Below are 22,983 nucleotides of genomic sequence, written 5' to 3' on the forward strand. Positions count from 1 at the left end.
GGGCGTGTTTTACTTTTTGGTCAAGTGGGCGTTGTACAGTCCCCATTCATCTACACAGCAAATAGCGATATAGCTATGTGCAGCCACATAAACACACTATAACGTTACTGCAGTGTCCTGATAATGAATATACATTACCTCCAGCCAGGACGGGATGTGTATTCAGAATCCTAACACTTCGCTAACACAATCTCGACACTACAGCACAACAAGCATAATCTCATTTGAAATTACAGGTTACATCGTAATCTCGCGAGATTATGCTTGCCTTGATGTAAATCTCACACAGACGCTACAGAAGTGACAGGATTCTGAATAAACATCACGTCCTGGCTGGAGGCAATGTATATACATTGTCAGGACACTGCAGTAATGTTAAGGTGTGTTTATGTGGCTGCACATAGCGATATAGCTATATCGCTATGTGCTGTGTAAATGAATGGGAAGAAGTGTATGACGCGGATTGGTCAGCGTCATACACTCCTTTGTACAACGCTTACTTGGCCAAAAAGTAAAACACGCCCAGTTGTTCATTAAGAAACTCATTAGCATAAAGAGAATATAGGTCATACCTTCGTCAAAAATGATCGTTTTTCTAAATAAAAACCACTGCTGTAATCTACATTACAGCGCCGATCACATCATGCACAATATAGGCCACGTATAATGTGGCGACAGAGCCTCTTTAATAGCAAATTCTGGTTCTATTTCTCTACCAACCTATTTTTATTTGGTCTTATTTTTCTCAGAACATATAGGGCTTCAATATTGTGTAATAAAAGAAGTGATATATTTAACTGTGATGGAGTGGGAGAGTTGGAGAGGAGAAAACTCAGCTGGATGTTTTAAAATGTCCTTGCAGAGATAGGTGTGAACCACCAGGATATTTATCATCTATGGACAGACAGCAACTGGTTAAAATAGGTGCTTCCTGAAAATCATGGATCTGCTTTTTTAATCCAATATTTAAAAAAAAACACATCTTTAAACCCACTTTGAAAACTTCTTAAAGGCTCTTAAAGCTTACCAAGTTTTAAGACGACTTTTCAGAATAATCTGTCAGACGTGCGTACAGGAGGAATAGCACTATTTCTGGCCATTACATGACTTGTATATGGCATTCTTTTAGCAGTTTTCCTTCTGCAGGCTCTATCTTTAAATCTCAGTTTTCCCTGAGGTAGTGGGTGGAGCCTAACTGCTATCATGTCTTCTATACACTGCACACAGAGCAGAGAACCACCCTGGTCCACTATATCCCTGTAGCACACCCTTAGAATATGTAGCAGCATGGAGTTCATCATAAAGCAGTAAGTAGCAGTGTAGCAGAAAATCCAGCACTGGGGGTGACATATAACTCTTACCAGCAGCCTATGTCTCCTCTGTCTGCTTCTGCTCCCCTACCCCTCTTCAAAAGACTTATATTGGCAACAGCATCTGTGTCTTTGTGCTCCTGCTCCCTCCTCCTCCCATACCATTTCCATAGACTTCTATAAGCATCATCTGTGTGTCTCTCACCCAGTGGCACTAACTTCACATATAATTTAGCTGTTTTATCCATGAAAATGTTAACAGTAAGTATACTACAAAGTTGATATCAGGTATACTATTAGATCATAAGTTGTTTGAAAAGTTAGTCTATTTAAAGAAGACATGTTCCAAAAATTCTATTTCGTGTACGGTCGATTATAGCGGAGATCTGATTGCTTGATATTTCGGCCTGAGGCCCAATTCACACGAACGTGTTAAATGTCCATGTGTCGGCCGTTGAAACAACGGCCGTCACACGGACCTATATAATTCAATGTGGCCGTTCAGACAGCCGTTGTTTCAACAGACCGTGTGAATGGTCCGTGAGAAAAGAGGACATGTCCTATTTTTTCACACTTCACGCATCCCTCCGTAGACTCTCATCTATGGGGGATGCAAGACATCGCATCCCGCAGCGAAGAGCACGGATGCACCTTGGATGTGAAAAACTGCGCTCATGTGAATCCGGCCTAAGGTTGTACTATGGAAATATCTTGAAGACAACATGTCCCCTTGTGACTTGTGTGCAGAGTTGTCCTGGAGAAATTGTGTGTTTTCTAATAGCTCCTCAATTCTTGTCCCAGGCACATATTAAATATAGACTTATAATGAGGATCCTTCTTCTCAGCTGTTATTATTAGAAGATTTGTAATGGACGAACCAAATAAATGACAAAGTAAAAAGGCAATCAAAAAAATGTATGGATTTTTTCATTTCGATTGACTCCTACAATGATGTTCAACCGGTTCTGCCCACTGTATATATGGTGCAGGTTTAAGCTTACTGCCTGAGTGATTGAGCAGTTAAATGTCGGGTGCGCGGCCGTCAGAGACTGCCAGGGACCCTGGAAAGTAGACAAAAGTTTTTTAACCACCTGTCTTCCCTGTACTCACGTACACAACGCTCAATGAGCGCTGCTGCCTCTATTGATCCCGGTGGTCATGTGAGAGGTCACACTATCGTGCCAGTAGTAGGAGGCTGCTGCAGTATCTAACTGCACCCAGCACGGTCCTATCAGTGACAATAGTCACTATAACCGGACTGATCTCCCATGCTGTAAAGCGCCAGTTACAGAGGGAAAGTATAGTGTACAAAAAATAAAATGAAACAAAAGTTCCCCAAATATATTTTCTGATGGAAAGGCAAAAAAATAAAAGTTAAATAACAAACAAAAATAAATGAAAGTAAAAATTACATATAAACACCTACCTTAACGCATCGTCACCTACATGTATGTAAAAAGTGTTAAAGGGAAGTATAGAGAGTTCTCACGGACTGAGCACGTTCCAGTGGGTGTCGGCTGTGTAATACAGCCGACATCTTACTGCAACGGGCCGAATCAAAGAACACTTTGATTCCGCCCGTTTAACCCCTTAGATGCCACGGTCAATTGCGATGGCGGCATCTAAGGCATTAGAAAAAGGGGTCGGTCCCCTCTGAAAGCTTATCTGTCCTATGGCTTGAGGGCCATACAGCGCTTTTTGGGATTCGCTAATTTTTACAGGCAGTTTATTCCGAACTTCTCACTGACTTCTCCCATCTCTTACATTACTAAGAAGCGTATGAACTCCCGAGGCAGAGTCTGCTTTCAATAGCCTGAAGAGTGCCTTCATGTCAGCCTCTATCCTCCATCATCTGGATCTTTCCCTGCAGTTCTCGTTGGAGGTGGACACGTCCTCTGTCTGTGCTGGTGCACTCCTGTTCCAGAGAGGTCCCAAGGGCAAGGGTATGTGGATACTTTTCCAAGCTCTTCTCTGCCTCAGAACGCAACTACTCGATTGGGGATCGGGAGTTACTGGCCATCAAATTGGCTCTGGAGGAGTGGAGACATCTACTAGAAGGCGCAGCTCATCCGATCTTGATTTTTACGGACCACAAGAATCTGGCCTACCTCAAGACGGCCCAACGGCTGAACCCTCGTCAGGCCAGGTGGTCACTGTTCTTTGCAAGGTTCCAGTTTGAGCTTCATTATCGCCCGCCGACAAGAATGTGGGGGCCGATGCCTTGTTTAGGTCTTTTGAAACAGAATATACCATAGGGAGTCCGCAGAACATTATTGATCCATCTTGCATTGTCTTGGTCAATCCCCTGCAAGTTGGGGACATTCCTCCAGGGAGGACTTTTGTGCGCCTAGCTCATCGTGGAAGAATCCTCCACTGGGGACACTCCTCTAGACTGGCAGGTCACGCGGGGTTACGTAAGACCCGGGACTTGATTACTCGTCATTTCTGGTGACCCACACTGCCCAAGGATATTGCGGACTTCGTTTCTTCCTGTGCTGTATGTGCAGCCAACAAGGCCACCTGATCTAGCCATTGCCTGTGCCCAATGCTCCCTGGCAGTATATAGCTATGGACTTTATTACGGACCTGCCTCTCTCTCTGCTGGATGCAGTGCTGTTTGGGTGGTGGTGGACCGATTTTCAAAGATGGCCACTTCGTTCCTCTGACCGGTCTTCCTTCTACTCCTCAGTTGGCTAAGTTATTTATCAAACACATCTTCCGCCTGCATGGCTTGCCGCAGCATATTGTGTCTGATCGGGGGGGGGGGGGTTCCATTTACCTAGAGATTCTGGAGAGCCCTCTGCGGACTTCTTAGCGTGAAGTTGGACTTTTCCTCAGCCTACCATCCTCAGTCTAATGGTCAGGTCGAGAGGATCAACCATGTTTTGGAGAACTACCTACGCCACTTCATCTCCAAGCAGCATGATGACTGGGTGCAGCTGCTTCCGTGGGCGGAGTTCTCCTACAATAATCACACCAGCGAGTCTACTAGGAATACACGGCCAGCACCCACGAATTCCTCTCCGATGCCCGATACTTCCGAGGTACCTGCACTTGACTCCACGTTTAGAGACTTTTTGCAGATCTGGCAGCAGACTCAATCCTCCATCCTAATGGCAGTGGACCGCATGAAACGGAAGGCTGACACAAGGAGAAGAGAGCCTCCTCAGTTTCTTTCTGGCACGAAGGTCTGGCTGTCGTCCAGGAATATCCGACTGAGGGTGCGGTCATGTAAATTTGCCCCCAGGTTCCTTGGACCATTCGAGGTTCTGCAGCAGATCAACGCTGTTGCCTACAAGGTTCGGCAGCACCCCACCCTCAGGATTCCCAACACCTTCCATGTCTCCCTCCTGAAACCAGTGATCCTGAACCGCTATTCCAAGACTCCCAGCCCTGCGGATGCCTCCAGCAGTACTTCGGGATCTCTTTGAGGTCAAGGAGATCTTGGACACCAAGAGGGTGAGAGGAAAGACTTTTTATTTGGTGGATTGGAGGGGGTTTGGCCTTGAAAAGAGGTCCTAGGAGCCAGAGGAGAATCTCAATGCTCCTACTCTTCTGTAGAAGTTTCTCTCTCGCTCTGGTCCCAAGAAGAGGGGGTGTAAGAGGGGAGGGATGGTGTAATGTCCGTGGCTGCGGGCCGTCAGCTCCAACCTCCCCGACAGCCGCAGCCACGAGTCGTCAAGTGCTGGCCCCAGCCTCCTCCTCAAGAGACGCCAGCACTCACGTCCACTCACCTCAGCCGGATCCCGTAGGGGGCAGCGCGCACCAGACATTCTGATGACCCTTGACCCTGGAGTATAAGAGGGGCCCAGTCCCCTGCTTCTATGCCTGAGCGTTGTTCTTGTTCCCTATAGTTTGTCTATGTGATGGCCTCCTAGTGTGTTCCTGTACCAGTTCCTGTTCCTTGCATTTCCATACCACCCTGGTCTAGCACTGTGTTGTGCCAAAGTCGTGTCGTGCTGTGCCAAAGTCGTGTCGTGCTGTGCCAAAGTCGTGCTGTGCCAAAGTCGGGTCGTGCTGTGCCAAAGTCGGGTCGTGCTGTGCCAAAGTCGGGTCGTGCTGTTCCACGTCTGACCTGCTTCACCTCGTATGACGTCTACCTGCTGCCTAGTCCAAGCCATGCTACTGTCCGAGCTGCCACAGGTACCCTATACGAACTGTAGACATTGTCCTGCACCCTGTTGGCCAGCTGCCTTACTGCCAAGGCGGTACGGCCCAGTGGGTCCACACACCCTTCGTGACACATGGCAGCCTGGGGGTCTAAGGAAGGCACTCAGGTCTGCCATTTCTGTAGGTTTACTAAGCCTTGCCGGAGGCCTGTAAAAATAACGATATATTGCTATACATTAATGTTGCAGCATACCGTGCAAGCGATCGCTAGTTCAAGTCCCCTAGGGGGGGCTAATGGAAAAAAAAAAACATTAACAAACCGTTAAATAAAGTTTTTTTTAAATGTCCATAAAAAATAAAAATAAAAATTTGAAAAAACAAACCTTTTCCCATCTGTTTTATAAGGTAATGTTAAAAAACCCAAAAATTAACATAACTAGTATTACCACATCTGTAAAAATGCAAACTATTACAATATAATGTTATTTAACCAGCACGATGAACGCTTTACGAAAAAATAAATAATTAAAGACGCCAGAACTGATGGTTTTTTTGTCACCTTAGCTCTTCCCAAAAATGTAATAAAAAGTGATAAAAAAAATTCACATGTACCCCAAAATGGTATTAATAAAAACTACAGCTCAACCCGCAAAAAATAAGCCATCACACCGCTCAATCAAGCTAATTTTTTTTCCAATAAGATGTAGTTTTATCTCGAAATTGTTAATTTACTTTTCAAATGTTGGGGGGCTTTTTCTCCTTTATTTGTTAAGAAAATTCTCCAGAGTACGGAAATACCCCATATGTGCTCATAAACTGCTGAGAAGGGAAGGAGCACAGATTTTGATGCATTGGGCGCCATGTTTCATTTGCAAAACACCTTTGGGACCAAAAGAGTGGAAATCCCCCAAAAGGGACCAGATTTTTTAAATGACAAGGGGTGTAGTGAGCATTTTGAGCCCACAGGTGTATTCCAGAAATGAATACGCTGCGGATGGTACAAAGTGAAAATTTAAATTTTTCCACAAATATACCATTTCTGAGTCCAATATGTTGTGCCTAGCTCTTGCCACTGGAGACACACACCCCAGAAATTGTTACAAAGGTTCTCCCGGTTATAGCAATACCATATATGTGGTAGTAAACTGCTGTTTGGGCACAGTGTAGGGATCAGTATTGAGGCATCGTCTTTTGGAGCACAGATTTTGATTGGTAGTAGTTCTGTGTGCTGTATTACTGGTGTTTCAGTTTATAATGTGGGGGCACGTAAACTGTGCGGAGTACATCAGGGTATATGTAAGCTGTGCGGAGTACATCAGGGCATATGTAAGCGGTGCGGAGTACATAAGGGCATATGTAAACTGTGCGGAGTACATCAGGGTATATTTAATCTGTGAGGAGTACACCAGGATATGTTAGCTGTGTAGGGTACATCAGGATATATTTAAGCTGTGAGGAATACATCAGGATATATGCAATATGTGAGGAGTACATCGGGGTATATATAAGCTGTGTGGAGTACATCGGGGTATATATAAGCTGTGTGGAGTTCATCGGGGTATATGTAATATGTGAGGAGTACATCAGGGTATATGTAATCTGTGAGGAGTACATCAGGGTATATGTAATCTGTGAGGAGTACATCAGGGTATATGTAATATGTGAGGAGTACATCAGGGTACGTGCAATCTGTGAGTAGTACATCAGGGTATGTGTAATCTGTGAGTAGTACATCAGGGTATGTGTAATATGTGAGGAGTACATCAGGGTATATGTAATATGTGCGGAGTACATCAGGGTATGTGTAATATGTGAGGAGTACATCAGGATATATGTAATCTGTGAGGAGTACATCAGGGTATATGTAATATGTGAGGAGTACATCAGGTTATATGTAATATGTGAGGAGTACATCAGGGTATATGTAATATGTGAGGAGTACATCAGGGTATATGTAATCTGTGAGGAGTACATCAGGGTATATGTAATCTGTGAGGAGTACATCAGGGTATATGTAATCTGTGAGGAGTACATCAGGGTATATGTAATCTGTGAGGAGTACATCAGGGTATATGTAATATGTGAGGAGTACATCAGGGTATATGTAATCTGTGAGGAGTACATCAGGGTATATGTAATCTGTGAGTAGTACATCAGGGTATATGTAATCTGTGAGTAGTACATCAGGGTACGTGTAATATGTGAGGAGTACATCAGGGTATACGTAATATGTGAGGAGTACATCAGGATATATGTAATATGTGAGGAGTACATCAGGATATATGTAATATGTGAGGAGTACATCAGGGTATATGTAATGTGTGAGGAGTACATCAGGATATATGTAATGTGTGAGGAGTACATCAGGGTACATGTAATCTGTGAGTAGTACATCAGGGTACGTGTAATATGTGAGGAGTACATCAGGATATATGTAATATGTGAGGAGTACATCAGGATATATGTAATATGTGAGGAGTACATCAGGGTATATGTAATGTGTGAGGAGTACATCAGGGTATATGTAATGTGTGAGGAGTACATCAGGATATATGTAATGTGTGAGGAGTACATCAGGATATATGTAATGTGTGAGGAGTACATCAGGGTATATGTAATATGTGAGGAGTACATCAGGGTATATGTAATCTGTGCGGAGTACATCAGGGTATATGTAATATGTGAGGAGTACATCAGGGTATATGTAATATGTGAGGAGTACATCAGGGTATATGTAATATGTGAGGAGTACATCAGGATATATGTAATATGTGAGGAGTACATCAGGGTATATGTAATGTGTGAGGAGTACATCAGGATATATGTAATGTGTGAGGAGTACATCAGGATATATGTAATGTGTGAGGAGTACATCAGGGTATATGTAATATGTGAGGAGTACATCAGGGTATATGTAATCTGTGCGGAGTACATCAGGGTATATGTAATATGTGAGGAGTACATCAGGGTATATGTAATATGTGAGGAGTACATCAGGGTATATGTAATATGTGAGGAGTACATCAGGGTATATGTAATATGTGAGGAGTACATCAGGGTATATGTAATCTGTGAGGAGTACATCAGGGTATATGTAATCTGTGAGGAGTACATCAGGGTATATGTAATCTGAGAGGAGTACATCAGGGTATATGTAATATGTGAGGAGTACATCAGGGTATATGTAATATGTGAGGAGTACATCAGGGTACATGTAATCTGTGAGGAGTACATCAGGATTTTTGTAATATGTGAGGAGTACATCAGGGTATATGTAATATGTGAGGAGTACATCAGGGTATATGTAAACTGTGGAGGAGTACATCAGGATATATGTAATATGTGAGGAGTACATCAGGGTATATGTAATATGTGAGGAGTACATCAGGATATATGTAATATGTGAGGAGTACATCAGGATATATGTAATATGTGAGGAGTACATCAGGGTATATGTAATATGTGAGGAGTACATCAGGGTATATATGTAATCTGTGAGGAGTACATCAGGATATATGTAATATGTGAGGAGTACATCAGGGTATATGTAATATGTGAGGAGTACATCAGGATATATGTAATATGTGAGGAGTACATCAGGGTATATGTAGTATGTGAGGAGTACATCAGGGTATATGTAATATGTGAGGAGTACATCAGGATATATGTAAACTGTGGAGGAGTACATCAGGATATATGTAATATGTGAGGAGTACATCAGGGTATATGTAATCTGTGAGGAGTACATCAGGATATATGTAATATGTGAGGAGTACATCAGGGTATATGTAACATGTGAGGAGCACATCAGGGTATATGTAACATGTGAGGAGCACATCAGGGTATATGTAATCTATGCGGAGTACATCAGGGTATATGTAATATGTGAGGAGTACATCAGGGTATATGTAATATGTGAGGAGTACATCAGGGTATATGTAATATGTGAGGAATACATCAGGATATATGTAATATGTGAGGAGAACATCAGGGTATATGTAATATGTGAGGAGTACATCAGGGTATATGTAATATGTGAGGAGTACATCAGGATATATGTAATATGTGAGGAGTACATCAGGGTATATGTAATATGTGAGGAGTACATCAGGATATATGTAATATGTGTGGAGTACATCAGGGTATATGTAATATGTGTGGAGTACATCCGGGTATATGTGCGGAGTACATCAGGTTATATGTAATATGTGCGGAGTACATCAGGGTATATGTAATATGTGAGGAGTACATCAGGGTATATGTAATATGTGTGGAGTACATCCGGGTATATGTGCGGAGTACATCAGGGTATATGTAATATGTGCGGAGTACATCAGGGTATATGTAATATGTGAGGAGTACATCAGGGTATATGTAATATGTGAGGAGTACATCAGGGTATATGTAATATGTGAGGAGTACATCAGGATATATGTAATATGTGAGGAGTACATCAGGGTATATGTAATATGTGAGGAGTACATCCGGGTATATGTGCGGAGTACATCAGGGTATATGTAATATGTGCGGAGTACATCAGGGTATATGTAATATGTGAGGAGTATATCAGGGTATATGTAAGCTGTGAGGAGTACATCAGGGTATATGTAATATGTGAGGAGTACATCAGGATATATGTAATATGTGAGGAGTACATCAGGATATATGTAATATGTGAGGAGTACATCAGGATATATGTAATATGTGAGGAGTACATCAGGGTATATGTAATATGTGAGGAGTACATCAGGGTATATGTAATATGTGAGGAGTACATCAGGGTATATGTAATATGTGAGGAGTACATCAGGATATATGTAATATGTGAGGAGTACATCAGGGTATATGTAATATGTGAGGAGTACATCCGGGTATATGTACGGAGTACATCAGGGTATATGTAATATGTGCGGAGTACATCAGGGTATATGTAATATGTGAGGAGTATATCAGGGTATATGTAAGCTGTGAGGAGTACATCAGGGTATATGTAATATGTGAGGAGTACATCAGGATATATGTAATATGTGAGGAGTACATCAGGATATATGTAATATGTGAGGAGTACATCAGGGTATATGTAATATGTGAGGAGTACATCAGGGTATATGTAATATGTGGGGAGTACATCAGGGTATATGTAATGTGTGAGGAGTACATCAGGGTATATGTAATCTGTGAGGAGTACATCAGGGTATATGTAATCTGTGAGGAGTACATCAGGGTATATGTAATATGTGCGGAGTACATCAGGGTATATGTAATATGTGAGGCGTACATCAGGATATATGTAATATGTGAGGAGTACATCGGGGTATATGTAATATGTGAAGAGTACATCAGGGTATATGTAATATGTGAGGAGTACATCAGGATATATGTAATATGTGAGGAGTACATCAGGATATATGTAATATGTGAGGAGTACATCAGGGTATATATAATATGTGAGGAGTACATCAGGGTATATGTAATCTGTGAGGAGTACATCAGGGTATATGTAATATGTGGGGAGTACATCAGGGTATATGTAATATGTGAGGAGTACATCAGGGTATATGTAATATGTGAGGAGTACATCAGGGTATATGTAATATGTGAGGAGTACATCAGGGTATATGTAATATGTGAGGAGTACATCAGGATATATGTAATATGTGAGGAGTACATCAGGGTATATGTAATCTGTGAGGAGTACATCAGGGTATATGTAATATGTGAGGAGTACATCAGGGTATATGTAATATGTGAGGAGTACATCAGGGTATATGTAATATGTGAGGAGTACATCAGGGTATATGTAATATGTGAGGAGTACATCAGGGTATATGTAATATGTGAGGAGTACATCAGGGTATATGTAATATGTGAGGAGTACATCAGGGTATATGTAATATGTGAGGAGTACATCAGGGTATATGTAATATGTGAGGAGAACATCAGGATATATGTAATATGTGAGGAGTACATCAGGGTATATGTAATATGTGAGGAGTACATCAGGGTATATGTAATATGTGAGGAGTACATCAGGATATATGTAATATGTGAGGAGAACATCAGGATATATGTAATATGTGAGGAGTACATCAGGGTATATGTAATATGTGAGGAGTACATCAGGGTATATGTAATATGTGAGGAGTACATCAGAGTATATGTAATCTGTGAGGAGTACATCAGGGCATATGTAATATGTGAGGATTACATCAGGGTATATGTAATATGTGAGGAGTATATCAGGATATATGTAATCTGTGAGGAGTACATCAGGGTATATGTAATCTGTGAGGAGTACATCAGGGTATATGTAATATGTGAGGAGTACATCAGGGTATATGTAATATGTGAGGAGTAGATCAGGGTATATGTAATCTGTGAGGAGTACATCAGGGTATATGTAATCTGTGAGGAGTACATCAGGGTATATGTAATATGTGAGGAGTACATCAGGATATATGTAATATGTGTGGAGTACATCAGGGTATATGTAAGCTGTGCGGAGTACATCAGGGTATATGTAATATGTGAGGAGTACATCAGGGTATATATAATATGTGAGGAGTACATCAGGATATATGTAATATGTGAGGAGTACATCAGGGTATATGTAATATGTGAGGAGTACATCAGGGTATATGTAAGCTGTGAGGAGTACATCAGGGTATATGTAATATGTGAGGAGTACATCAGGGTATATGTAATATGTGAGGAGTACATCAGGGTATATGTAATATGTGAGGAGTACATCAGGGTATATGTAATCTGTGAGGAGTACATCAGGGTATATGTAATATGTGAGGAGTACATCAGGATATATGTAATATGTGTGGAGTACATCAGGGTATATGTAAGCTGTGCGGAGTATATCAGGGCATAATAAGAGGGTATAATAATGGGGTATATAATACAATTCTCCATAGATGTGGGTTACGCTGTGATGCAATCCGTTATGCACAGGCCGGTGTCGCACTGATAAATGCTGTGCTTTCCTATCCCGTTTTGGTCCACACTCCGCACCTTTGTAGTTTGGGGTATTTTGCTGGGAAAGTGTTGTCCTGGTATAATACGGGCACCCTCGCTTCCAGCAGATATGTTTGGGCCCTTCTCTTTGTGGTTCCCAAATTTTAGAGCCCTGATAATCTCCTCCTGAAACAGAAGGAAAGTTCCCTTTGGACCGGCTCATCTGCATATTTTGTCATCCTCGACTAACGGGAGCCATAACTTTATATAACTAATATTTTTTCATAGATGTAGTAGTTTGAGGGCAAATGTGGCGTTCACTGTTCTGTATAAATCACGTTACCTTTAGCCTGCGGGTTATTTTTATTTTATTTTATTGTTTTGTTGATTGAGCAGAGTAAAGGCTTATTTTTGTGGGTGAGCTGTAGATTATATTGGTACATACGACTTTTTGATCACTTTTTATTACATTATTTTTTAGCGCTAAGGTGACCAAAAAATAGCGATTCTGCAGGTTATTTTTTTTTTACGGTGTTCACCATGCAATTTAAATAATGTGATAGTGTAATAATTCAGACTTTTTACGGATGCGGTGATACCAATTTTGTTTATTTTTTACAATTCTTTAGAGGAAAAGTGGGAAAAGGTTTTTTTTTATTTTTTGTACACCACTAAAAAATGTATAACTATTTTAACACTTTTTATTAGTCCCCGCAGGGGATTTGAACCAGCGACCGTCAGACATACTAATGTATTGAATTATTGTCATTTTTACAGGCTGCTGGGGGTCGCTCCCAAAATCTGATGCTAAGCCTAGTGCATGACCGGATTCATAGAACACCTTGTAGAGAACTTCTATGTGCAGTCACAGCTCCCTCAGGTCCTGCACTATGTATAACACATTGTCTGACGTGTTACTGTAATGTAGAACTAAAGAGGAACCCCACCTTAAAGAGGCTGTCACCAGATTATCAAATCCCTATCTCATATGGAGTATGATCGGCGCTGCAATGTAGATAACAGCAAAGTTGTTTTTTGGTTTTTTTTTAAAACGATCATTTTTGCCCAAGTTATGAGCAATTTTATATTTATGCAAATGAGCTTGTCAATGGACAACTGGGCGTGTATTGTGTTTTTACCAACTGGGCGTGTATTCTGTTTTTACCAACTGGGCGTTGTGAATAGAAGTGTATGAGGCTGACCAATCAGCGTCATACACTTCTCATCGTTCCCACCCAGCTTCTTTCACTGCAGACACACAGCGTTACGTCACCCACAGGTCCTTCAACCTTGGCGTCGGACAGAGAAGATACATCGGCTCCAGCCGTCCGAGTGGGTAATATGCTCGTCTCTAGGGAGTTTACTATGCTTACCTGCACACGGTGATGCTGCTGCAGATATAACTGTACTCTCTCGGACGGCTGGAGCCCATGTGTCTTCTCTGTCCGACACCAAGGTTGAAGGATCTGTGGGGGACGTCACGCTGAGTGTCTGCAGTGAAAGATGCTGGGTGGGAACGCTGAGAAGGGTATGATTCTGATTCGTCAGCGTCATACACTTCTATGCACAACGCCCAGTTAGTAAAAACACAATACACGCCCAGTTGGTAAAAACATAATACACGCCCAGTTGGTAAAAACACAATACACACCCAGTTAGTAAAAACACAATACACACCCAGTTGGTAAAAACACAAAACACAATACACGCCCAGTTGGTAAAAACACAAAACACAATACACGCCCAGTTGGTAAAAACACAATACACGCCCAGTTGGTAAAACGAGAAAACTCGCCCAGTTGTCCATTGAAAAGCTCATTTGCATAAATATTAAACTGTTCATAACTTGGGCAAAAATGATCGTTTTAAAAAAAACAAAAAAAAAAAAACAACTTTGCTGTTATCTACATTGCAGCGCCCATCACATTCAATAGGAGATAGGGATTTGATAATCTGGTGACAGAGCCTCTTTAACAAACCTCCCAATTCACTTTCTAATATCATTACTACTGACCTGTGGTAACACCTCCTGGAATTTCCTCCTCCACTTCACTCTTACACGGTGTATCGCCCCTCACCCACTCTTCTTCATCCTCCGTATTAATATTAGTCAGATCTTCCCCCTGATTTCACATATGTAATAATTCAGTACAATACAGCAGAGAGTGCGAAGAATCTAACAGATCAACATAAGAAACCACCAAAATCTATGACCCCATCTATGACCGCAGGACCAAAAAGCTCCACACCCCCCTATATAGATCTGGTATAGGGCTCAGCTTCATCTACCTGATGATTCTCTGGGACATTGTGATTTTCCTCTGGACAGTCCTGGGAATACAGAGGACTGGGACATCTCTCTGGTGGATTTCTCCTACTGGATCCATCTGTAGGAAACACACAGTGACTGAATACATGACTACTGTATATCTCTCTATATATCACACACTTTCTTCTACACCTGCAATTCCATGTTTATTTAATCAAAGTCTGAAGGTCGCGTCCTGAGATTTGTGGATACAGTTTAAAGAGGTCGGACGCAGAGGATATTTATTAAGAGCTCCCTGCCAACCAAAGAAAGTGCCCTGGTACGCCCTGGAACAATGACACCTCTGCTTATTAGGGAATTCTACATTTCAAGAGAGGGAACCCACAGTGAAGAACCTCATCTTTTATTAGTCACACAATGTACCTGTATTAAGGAAAACAACTACTCCAAGTTTTCTCTCCACAAGGGATGGGAAGCCACTGAGGTGTTGGAGGAAGCTCTACGGTTTTATAACACCAAGTTTCCTTTTACCTGTTGCGGTTATGAAGAATGAGAAAATAAAAATATATGATTACATTTAGTTAATTGGTTTTCAGTGAGCCCATGACCGCACCATTAGAGAGGCGGCCTCCCTCCTGGACAGGAGACAGAAGCTCTATAAAGAGAGGGAACACCCCCATCCTCCTCTGTAGCAAGATTCATGGATCTATTAGGACAAGTACGTCAATATTTTTATTTTTAAATGAAGACGACCCCCACTGTCCTCCTCAATATATACAATAATCAGCCATAACATTAAAACCACTGACAGGTGACGTGAAGAACATTGACAATGGCGCCTGACAAGGGAGGAGATATTTGGCAGCAAATTAACAGTTTTTAAAGTTGATGTGTTGGAAACATGGGCAGGCAAAAGAATCTGAGCGACTTTGACAAGGGCAAAATTGTGATGGCTAGACGACTGGGTCAGAGAATCTCCAAAATGGAAGGTCTTCTGGGGAGTTCCTAGTATGCAGTGGTTAGTACGTATCAAAAGTGGTTCAAGGAACGACAACTGGTGAAAGGGTCATTGATGTGCATGGGGAACAAAGGCTGGCCGTCTGGTCCTATCCCACAGGAGAACTACTGCAGAACAAACTGTTCAAAAACATAATGCTGGCTATGATTGAAAGGTGTCGGAGCACACAGAGCGCCTCTCATTGCGGCCAGCCGCGTCTACACAAGCACCATTTCAAAAAAGCGCCTCTCATTGCGGCCAGCCACGTCTACACAAGCGCCATTTCACAAAAGCGCCCCTCATTGCGGCAAGCCGTGTCTACACAAGCGCCATTTCGCAGGAACCAGCATACTACAGTGCCTGAGGAAGGTCAAGGATATGACCGAAACGTTACTGCCAAAATAATAAATATATACCTTGAAAATTACTCCCGTTGGTGTGCATTGTACCTTCTTCATACCTTACTGGGTTGGGCCCCTACGTATGCACCCACCTGAGGACCTGGTGGTATCTAACCCTCGATAAACTGCAACACAGAGCATTTCAGCTCGCTGCATTTAGGGCTGCATCACTGCGGACTAGTCCTAGTGCCGATACCGGTCTCTTCTACAATGGGCATCAGAAATGGACATAAAGCAATGGAAGAAAGTTGCATGATCTGACTAATCAAGTTAACCAGTTCAGGTCCGGGCTGTTTTGCGCCTTCAGGACCAGACACCGTTTAGCCATTTTTAGCACGCGTTAGTTAAATGGCTATAACTTTTTTATTTTTTGGGCTAACGACGCGATTTTTGCGACGTTTTTTCCCGTAGACAATGCAGGTTTCTTTTTTTTATCGTTTTTATACACACATTTTTTGCTATTTTAGAATTTTTATTCATATTGTTTGGAAATAATAGTAAAAAAATAAGCTTTTTTACGTTTCAGCTATTTATTTTTTCGGTAATAACACAGTTTTACCCTAAAATAGACGTTTTATTTGTGATAGTCATTGTCTACTGTAAAATTTTATATATTACATGCCTATATTAGGGTAACTGTGTCAGCGCTACCGTTACAACAATGATTGGCGGGGTGTAACGTTTTTTTGGGGTGGGTATTTTATGTGTATTTATTATTTCATTTTTTTTTGCACTTTACTATTTTTTTATTACTATGGTCTGTCCCTCAAAGGTCAAAAAAGACCTTTGAGGAACTTTATATATTTTTTTTCTTTCTTTTACACCATGTTTTTCCACTGTAACTGGGGCTGCACAGCAGCCCCAGTTACAGGGGAAATCAGCCCTCTCATAGTGACGATTGTCACTAACTGGGCTGTGCTGGGTCTAGTAAGACCCAGCAGCTGCCTGCCACTAACGGGACCCGGCGATCATGTGACCTGTCACATGATCACCGGGAGGAATAGAGACAGTGCCGCTGCTGCTGTCCCTATTCCTATACACAGCGTTCATTGAGCGCTGTGTAAAAAAACATTGGAGAAGACAGAAGCAGCGAAAGCTGCTTCTATCCTCTCCTCAGGGTCCCCGGCAGTCACAGACAGCCGGAGACCCAACATTCAGCTGCCCGATCGCGCAGGCAGCAAGTTAAAACCCGAGCCGAACAAAGTCTATGGCTCGGGTTTTAAGGACCCTGACCGCTGGCCGTAAAAATACAGCCAGCGGTCGGGAACCAGTTAAAGGGAAGGTGTCATGAAATTATTATTTTTTTATCAAATTGCTTTTAGTAGGATATTAAAATAAATTTTATTCATTTGTGTTCTTGTGTTCTACTTTTTACTTTTACTTCTCTATGGGGCTGCCATTTTTTTTCATCTCTGAATGTGTCGATTAACGACACATACAGAGATGGAATACGGCACATACAACCCCATAGAGAATGCGAACGGGAGCCGTTCCATTCACTGTAACGCACGCTGTGTGTGTAGGAACGCCGCATGCGCCGCTCCCATACAGACGAAAACGAAGCTCGTTCACAGAGCGAAATCAGGCGCCATTTTCATGTGGACTGGAAGCCGCGGCCGGACAGTAAGATGACGACTTCCGGCTGCTGCTTCCGGCCAGATGTTCAAGGAAGCGAAGGCGCAAGGAATAGGAGCAGATGCGGGAGCACGAGCAGGTAAATTATGTTCGTGTATGTGATGTGTGTATTATGTTCGTGTAGGTTTGTGTTATACTGTCTGCTGAGCACTGTATCTAATCCTCCTACACTGTGCAGTCGCTGAGAAAATGGCGGCACACAGAGTAGGAGGTTTGACGATTCAAACCCCTCCTTCTCCTGGCACTAGCCAGCAGAAGGGAGGGGGGATTGTGTGAGTACACTAGAGGAGAGTGCGTCTACCCCAAATTTGCAGAATAAAGCAATGAGGTTGCTTTACCACATTGACCATGCTGCAATTTTGGGAACTGCTCTTTCTAGTGCCCAGCACATGGACAATTTATAATATTTCCTCAGTTGTGAAAAAATGAAAAAAATTAAAACAATGTGTAATTACTTAAATAATAACTAAAAAAATAAATTAAAAATCTAGCGACACATTCCCTTTAACCTTTACATCAAATGAACGGCCGGGTGCATGTGCGTCGCTTCCTAGGGAAGAGATGGCACCAGGATGCATTATGGGAAGAACTACTACAGAACAAATTGCAGAGTGGCTGGTGGCTGAGGAAGTGAGAAGCTTTGGGCAATGTTCTGCTGGTAAAACTTGGGTCCTAGCATTCGCATAGATGTTTTTTTCAACATACCACCTACCTAAACATGGTCATATATCAAGTAAACCCCTTCATGGCAGCAGTACTGTCAAATGTCAGTGGCCTCTTTCAGCAGGATGTGCCCTGCCACACTGCAAACATTATTCAGGAATGGTTTGAGGAACATGACAAAGAGTTCAAAGTGTTCAGGGCTCAAAGTGTTCACTTCAACTCCAAATTCCCCAGATCTTAATCCGATCGATCATCTGTATTACGCGCTGGAAAAACAAGCCCGATCCATGGAGGCCCCACCTCACAACTTACAGGACTTAAAGGATCTGCTGCCAACGTATTGGTGCCAGATACAACAGGAACCTTAAGAGGTCTTGTGGAGTTCTATGCCTCGATGAATCAGAGCTGTTTTGTTGGCACGAAGGGGACATGCACAATATTAGGAAGGTGGTTTTAATGTTATGGCTGATGGGTGTATATCTTAGGCTCCGTGCAAACCAAGTTTTGAGCGGTCTGTCGGAGTTACACGTCAGTAGGATTCCCGGCGTATACCTTCCACTGAAGGCTGCAACGTATCTCATTGTATAGACATACAATAAGACACGTTGCCTATACAGCCCCTTTCCCCCCGCAGGCAGCGCTTCACTGAACAATACACGGCATAGGGGAACAAGGGTGATCTTTACTGTTCCGATGCGGAAGATGCAGTCAGTGTAACAGAGGTAAACAGTGATCACAGCACCTCGCCTTCACCTCTTCCATACTCCTCCTTGTTCTCCATGTACTATGTATAGTTCATAGAAACAATGCCTGTCATGCTGTATGCATTGTAGTTTGTTCCCCTCTTGAAGCCGCCTCATTCAGGGAGTATGTATTGTGCCCAGCTATGAGGTGCAGGCCTGAAGTGGGGAGTGTTCTTGTCTGCGGCATGAGCACAGCTAGGTGGACATGACTAAGCATGAGCTGGGGGCACGATATATACTGCTGTGCTGGTGTGGCGAGGAGAAGGGGGTCACATCCACCGTGCACACTGCAGGCTCTATTGTCTCTGTTCTAGAGAAGGTTATTCAAGGAGCAAGATCAGGTCAAGCCTATCCCTCTTCCGATCCTCCGAGGCAGAGATACACAGTATTGCAAGGATTGAGTTCGCCCAGGGAAGCTGCAGTGATAACTGTTTAGTTACATCACTGGAGCATCTCACCTTATCCGTTTAACGGAGTCCTGTGACGGATGCCATATAGTGCCATCTGCCACCTATAGTCCCCCATTGTAAAAAAAAAACCTTATGTTTAGGGTATATGTTTTTTACTGGACTCCGCAGGATGGAATACTGTAGTGTACTACGCTATTCTATAGTTTTTTTGCTGTATACTGACGTATATCAGCCCAACGAAGGCCAAACAGATGGTTCAGGGAGATACCTCAGGTAATGGTTCAAGGAATGGCCATAAGGTTTCTTATATACAAAGATATTAAAATTATCTTATAGGCCATTAACAGATGTGTATCAACTATGAATAATACAGTGGCAATGTATACTGCAGATAACACAGTGATGTTAGTAGAAGAGAAGAATTTCTCCTTGTTGTTTACTAAACCTTTTCTTATTAAGAGTGATAGAATCAAGAGAGGAGGGAAATGTAGAAGAACTTTACTATGGAATAGCCACTTGGTCCATTTTGCCTGAATTTTGAATAATTAAATTAACTTCAAAATTATTATTGGATTTTTGGATTAGAATATTTTGCTTTCTGAACACATTTCATTTTGGGTTGAGCTTTTGTTGGATAATATCCGTGTTTGTCTCTAAAGCACGGAGGAAATGGGGCCACAACTTGTTGTTATCTTTAGTCTCAGACACTGAAAAAAAAAAAAATAAAGTAATGTAGGATCATATGATTTACTGGCTTTTAATCATGAGTGGATATCATTTAATGTTGTACTAAAAGGCTATGTACACCTTTGAACTGAATTCTTTTTATTGATAATTTCAATTACATTTAAATGTAAAATTAAGCAACTTACTAAATTAAAATGTCATTAAAAAGGTCCTACCACTTGGCTGCTGTAGAGTCTGTGTAACTCCTGTGGACAGCTGGTCTCCTGCAAATTCTAACTCAAATCTGCACTCCACTGCTGCTGGCGGCTGACTCAACCGCTCTCCCTCCTCTTTTCTTTGTGTTAGAGATAGCCGCGTGGGGGGGGGGGGTTGTACATAGCAGGTCCGAGTATAGAGAAAGCACCTTGATAGCCTGTGAGCTCTCCTCCTTATCTTCACTAGGATACTAACAGCTTGCGTGATCTTGTCTGTACAACCCTCCGCTGCCAGCTCTAACACTGAGAGGAGGGAGAGCAGTGGAGTCAGCCACCAGAAGCAGTGCACTGACGGATTTGAGTTAGAATCTGCAGTAGACCAACAGGAGTTAAACAAACTTAAAAAAAGGACATTTAGAGAATGGTTAGTAAAGTAAATTACAACTTACCGGAAGAAGTCCAGCAGCATAGGGTGCATGTACATTTGAAGCCGAGGATATGACACCTCACTTTACTGCGCATGCACAGTAAAGTGAGGTGTAATGTCCTCGGCTGATGTCTGATGTCTCTCCCGAGATAGTTTCGGTAAGTTGGAATTTACTTTACTAACTATTCCCGAACCTCTGTTTATGAGGTAGGCAGGTATTGAACACTAGACCCGACTGTATATCGGTATGCTGGTGGTTTAGTGGCTCCAAACCTACTGACAGGTTCCCTTACTTATTGGTTGATCCAAGTTTCTTAGGTGTGAACCTCTACTGTTTCGATATCAATGTATTTCTGTTATTAATTATGGTATAAAATCCACTGCACCTCCCGAATAGGTTATGGAATCACTGGTTGCCCAATTCCCAAAAGTCTGCCGGAGACAGTCGGGAGAGAGCGTGCAAATAAAACCGCAAACCCAAATCCGTCACAACTCTGATCGACAGAATCTAAGGCTACTCTGAGGTATTCGCCAGAGCCCACCGCAAGGCGGGATGATTTTTGATGCACAGAACCCAGGTTGTTCTAACAGAGTTCACTGTTGGATAAGGGGAGCAATGCAGGCTACACCTGAACAGGTAACCAGACAGCCAGAGGGTAAACAGAAAGTCCAAAACAGAGCTAGTGGAAATCAGGTACAGCAGAGGTCAAAACCAGGCGGGAGCAGATAGATAATCAAAACCGGTAAACAAGGGGTTAACGAGAGAGAGAGAGGTCAGTTTCCAAGAAGTCCAGGGCACAGGGTAAGTGAGAGCTTGATCACAACACCTAAGAAAGGAGAAAATTCACAAGCAAAGAAAGTGGGAGGAGGCCAGGTATAAATACCCCACCCTACAGGAAGAAGACAGAGAAGTGGGATAGGCTCAGGAAATAAACAGAACCGCCCAGGAGCTACATCAGTAGTCATGGCGATCTTAAAGACACAGACGCTTCCTAACAGAATACAGTTAAATCAGAAAAGAATCTTAAGGGCGTCTGGTCTCCTTACACAAGGTTAGCAGCTCATACCGCAAATGACAGGGGGCTGATATTTACCCCTTCCAGCATCGCTCCTTACATGTTCAGCACAGACAGGAGGTTTAGTAAGGAACTGTTTGGAGCTCAGGCACTGACCCCATCAGGAACGTCTGACAAACTCTCAGATCTTATAAGCAGGATGACAAAGGAAAATCCTTCTGTGTGGGCGGGGGAAGCAGGACTCACAGGCTTTCTCTAGAAGTCCTGGCAGTATTTATACCGTTCTTTACATGAAAATACTAAATGATGTAATAGAAAACTTTATATCCCAGATCTCAGCGTCTACCCCCCGATCCTATGCTGCCGTCTGACAGGGGAACATAAGAGACCTGACACATCCACACTAAATGGGTTGTTCTAACTGGAAAAATCTTCTCAAAAAGGAGGCTGGTCCAAAGAGTAGCCGTGCGCCATGGGTCCTGCTGCTGAAAGATCCGACAATCAGCTCATATCACCGGACAACACTGCGGGCGGTCACATAATATGTATGTAATATTACACAACACCTCTCACTACTTGTCCGGAGCTGTGCTCATGCATGGCGAAAAGTAATGAGCACAGCTCGGACAGTAGTGTTACTGCAGGGAGAACGACTTGTAATGAGCAGCAGCTTCTCCCTGCACAGTAACGTCTAATGGTCTATGACCACCCTGACCAGGTCTTCTACATTTCTAGCGTCCTGCTGCTGGATTCCGCTTGTTTTTGAGTTCAATCCCCCTGAAACTCAATTCCAATAAAATGTTTAACTGGTTCCCGACTGCTGGCTGCATTTTTACGGCCAGCGATCAGGGTTCTTAAAACCCGAGCCATAGACTTTTTACGGCTCGGGTTTTAACTTGCTGCCCACGCGATCGGGCAGCTGAATGTCGGGTCTCCAGCTGTCAGTGACTGCCGGGGACCCTGAGGAGAGGATAGAAGTAGCTTTCGCTGCTTCTGTCTTCTCCGATGTCTTTTTACACAGCGCTCAATGAACGCTGTGTATAGGAATAGAGACAGCGGCCGCGCCGCTGTCTCTATTCCTCCCGGTGATCATGTGACTGGTCACATGATCGCCTGGTGCCATTACTGACAGACTGCTGCTGGGTCATACTAGACCCA

General features: G+C 42.7%; 1 protein-coding gene across 1 annotated transcript in view; it reads right to left on the minus strand.

The window, feature by feature from the left end:
- The window catches only part of LOC142704673 (uncharacterized), a 36,502-nt gene that overhangs the window by 6,369 nt on the left and 7,150 nt on the right, over nucleotides 1–22,983 (minus strand). The window contains exons 5-6 of the mRNA XM_075848291.1: nucleotides 14,673–14,770; nucleotides 14,398–14,506 (exon numbers count right to left, since the gene is read on the minus strand). Of these exons, the coding sequence (XP_075704406.1) occupies nucleotides 14,398–14,506; nucleotides 14,673–14,770 (207 nt within the window). The remainder of the gene's footprint in view (nucleotides 1–14,397; nucleotides 14,507–14,672; nucleotides 14,771–22,983) is intronic.

Source organism: Rhinoderma darwinii, chromosome 1 (genome assembly GCF_050947455.1).
Source record: "Rhinoderma darwinii isolate aRhiDar2 chromosome 1, aRhiDar2.hap1, whole genome shotgun sequence".
NCBI classification, from domain to species: Eukaryota; Metazoa; Chordata; class Amphibia; order Anura; family Rhinodermatidae; genus Rhinoderma; species Rhinoderma darwinii.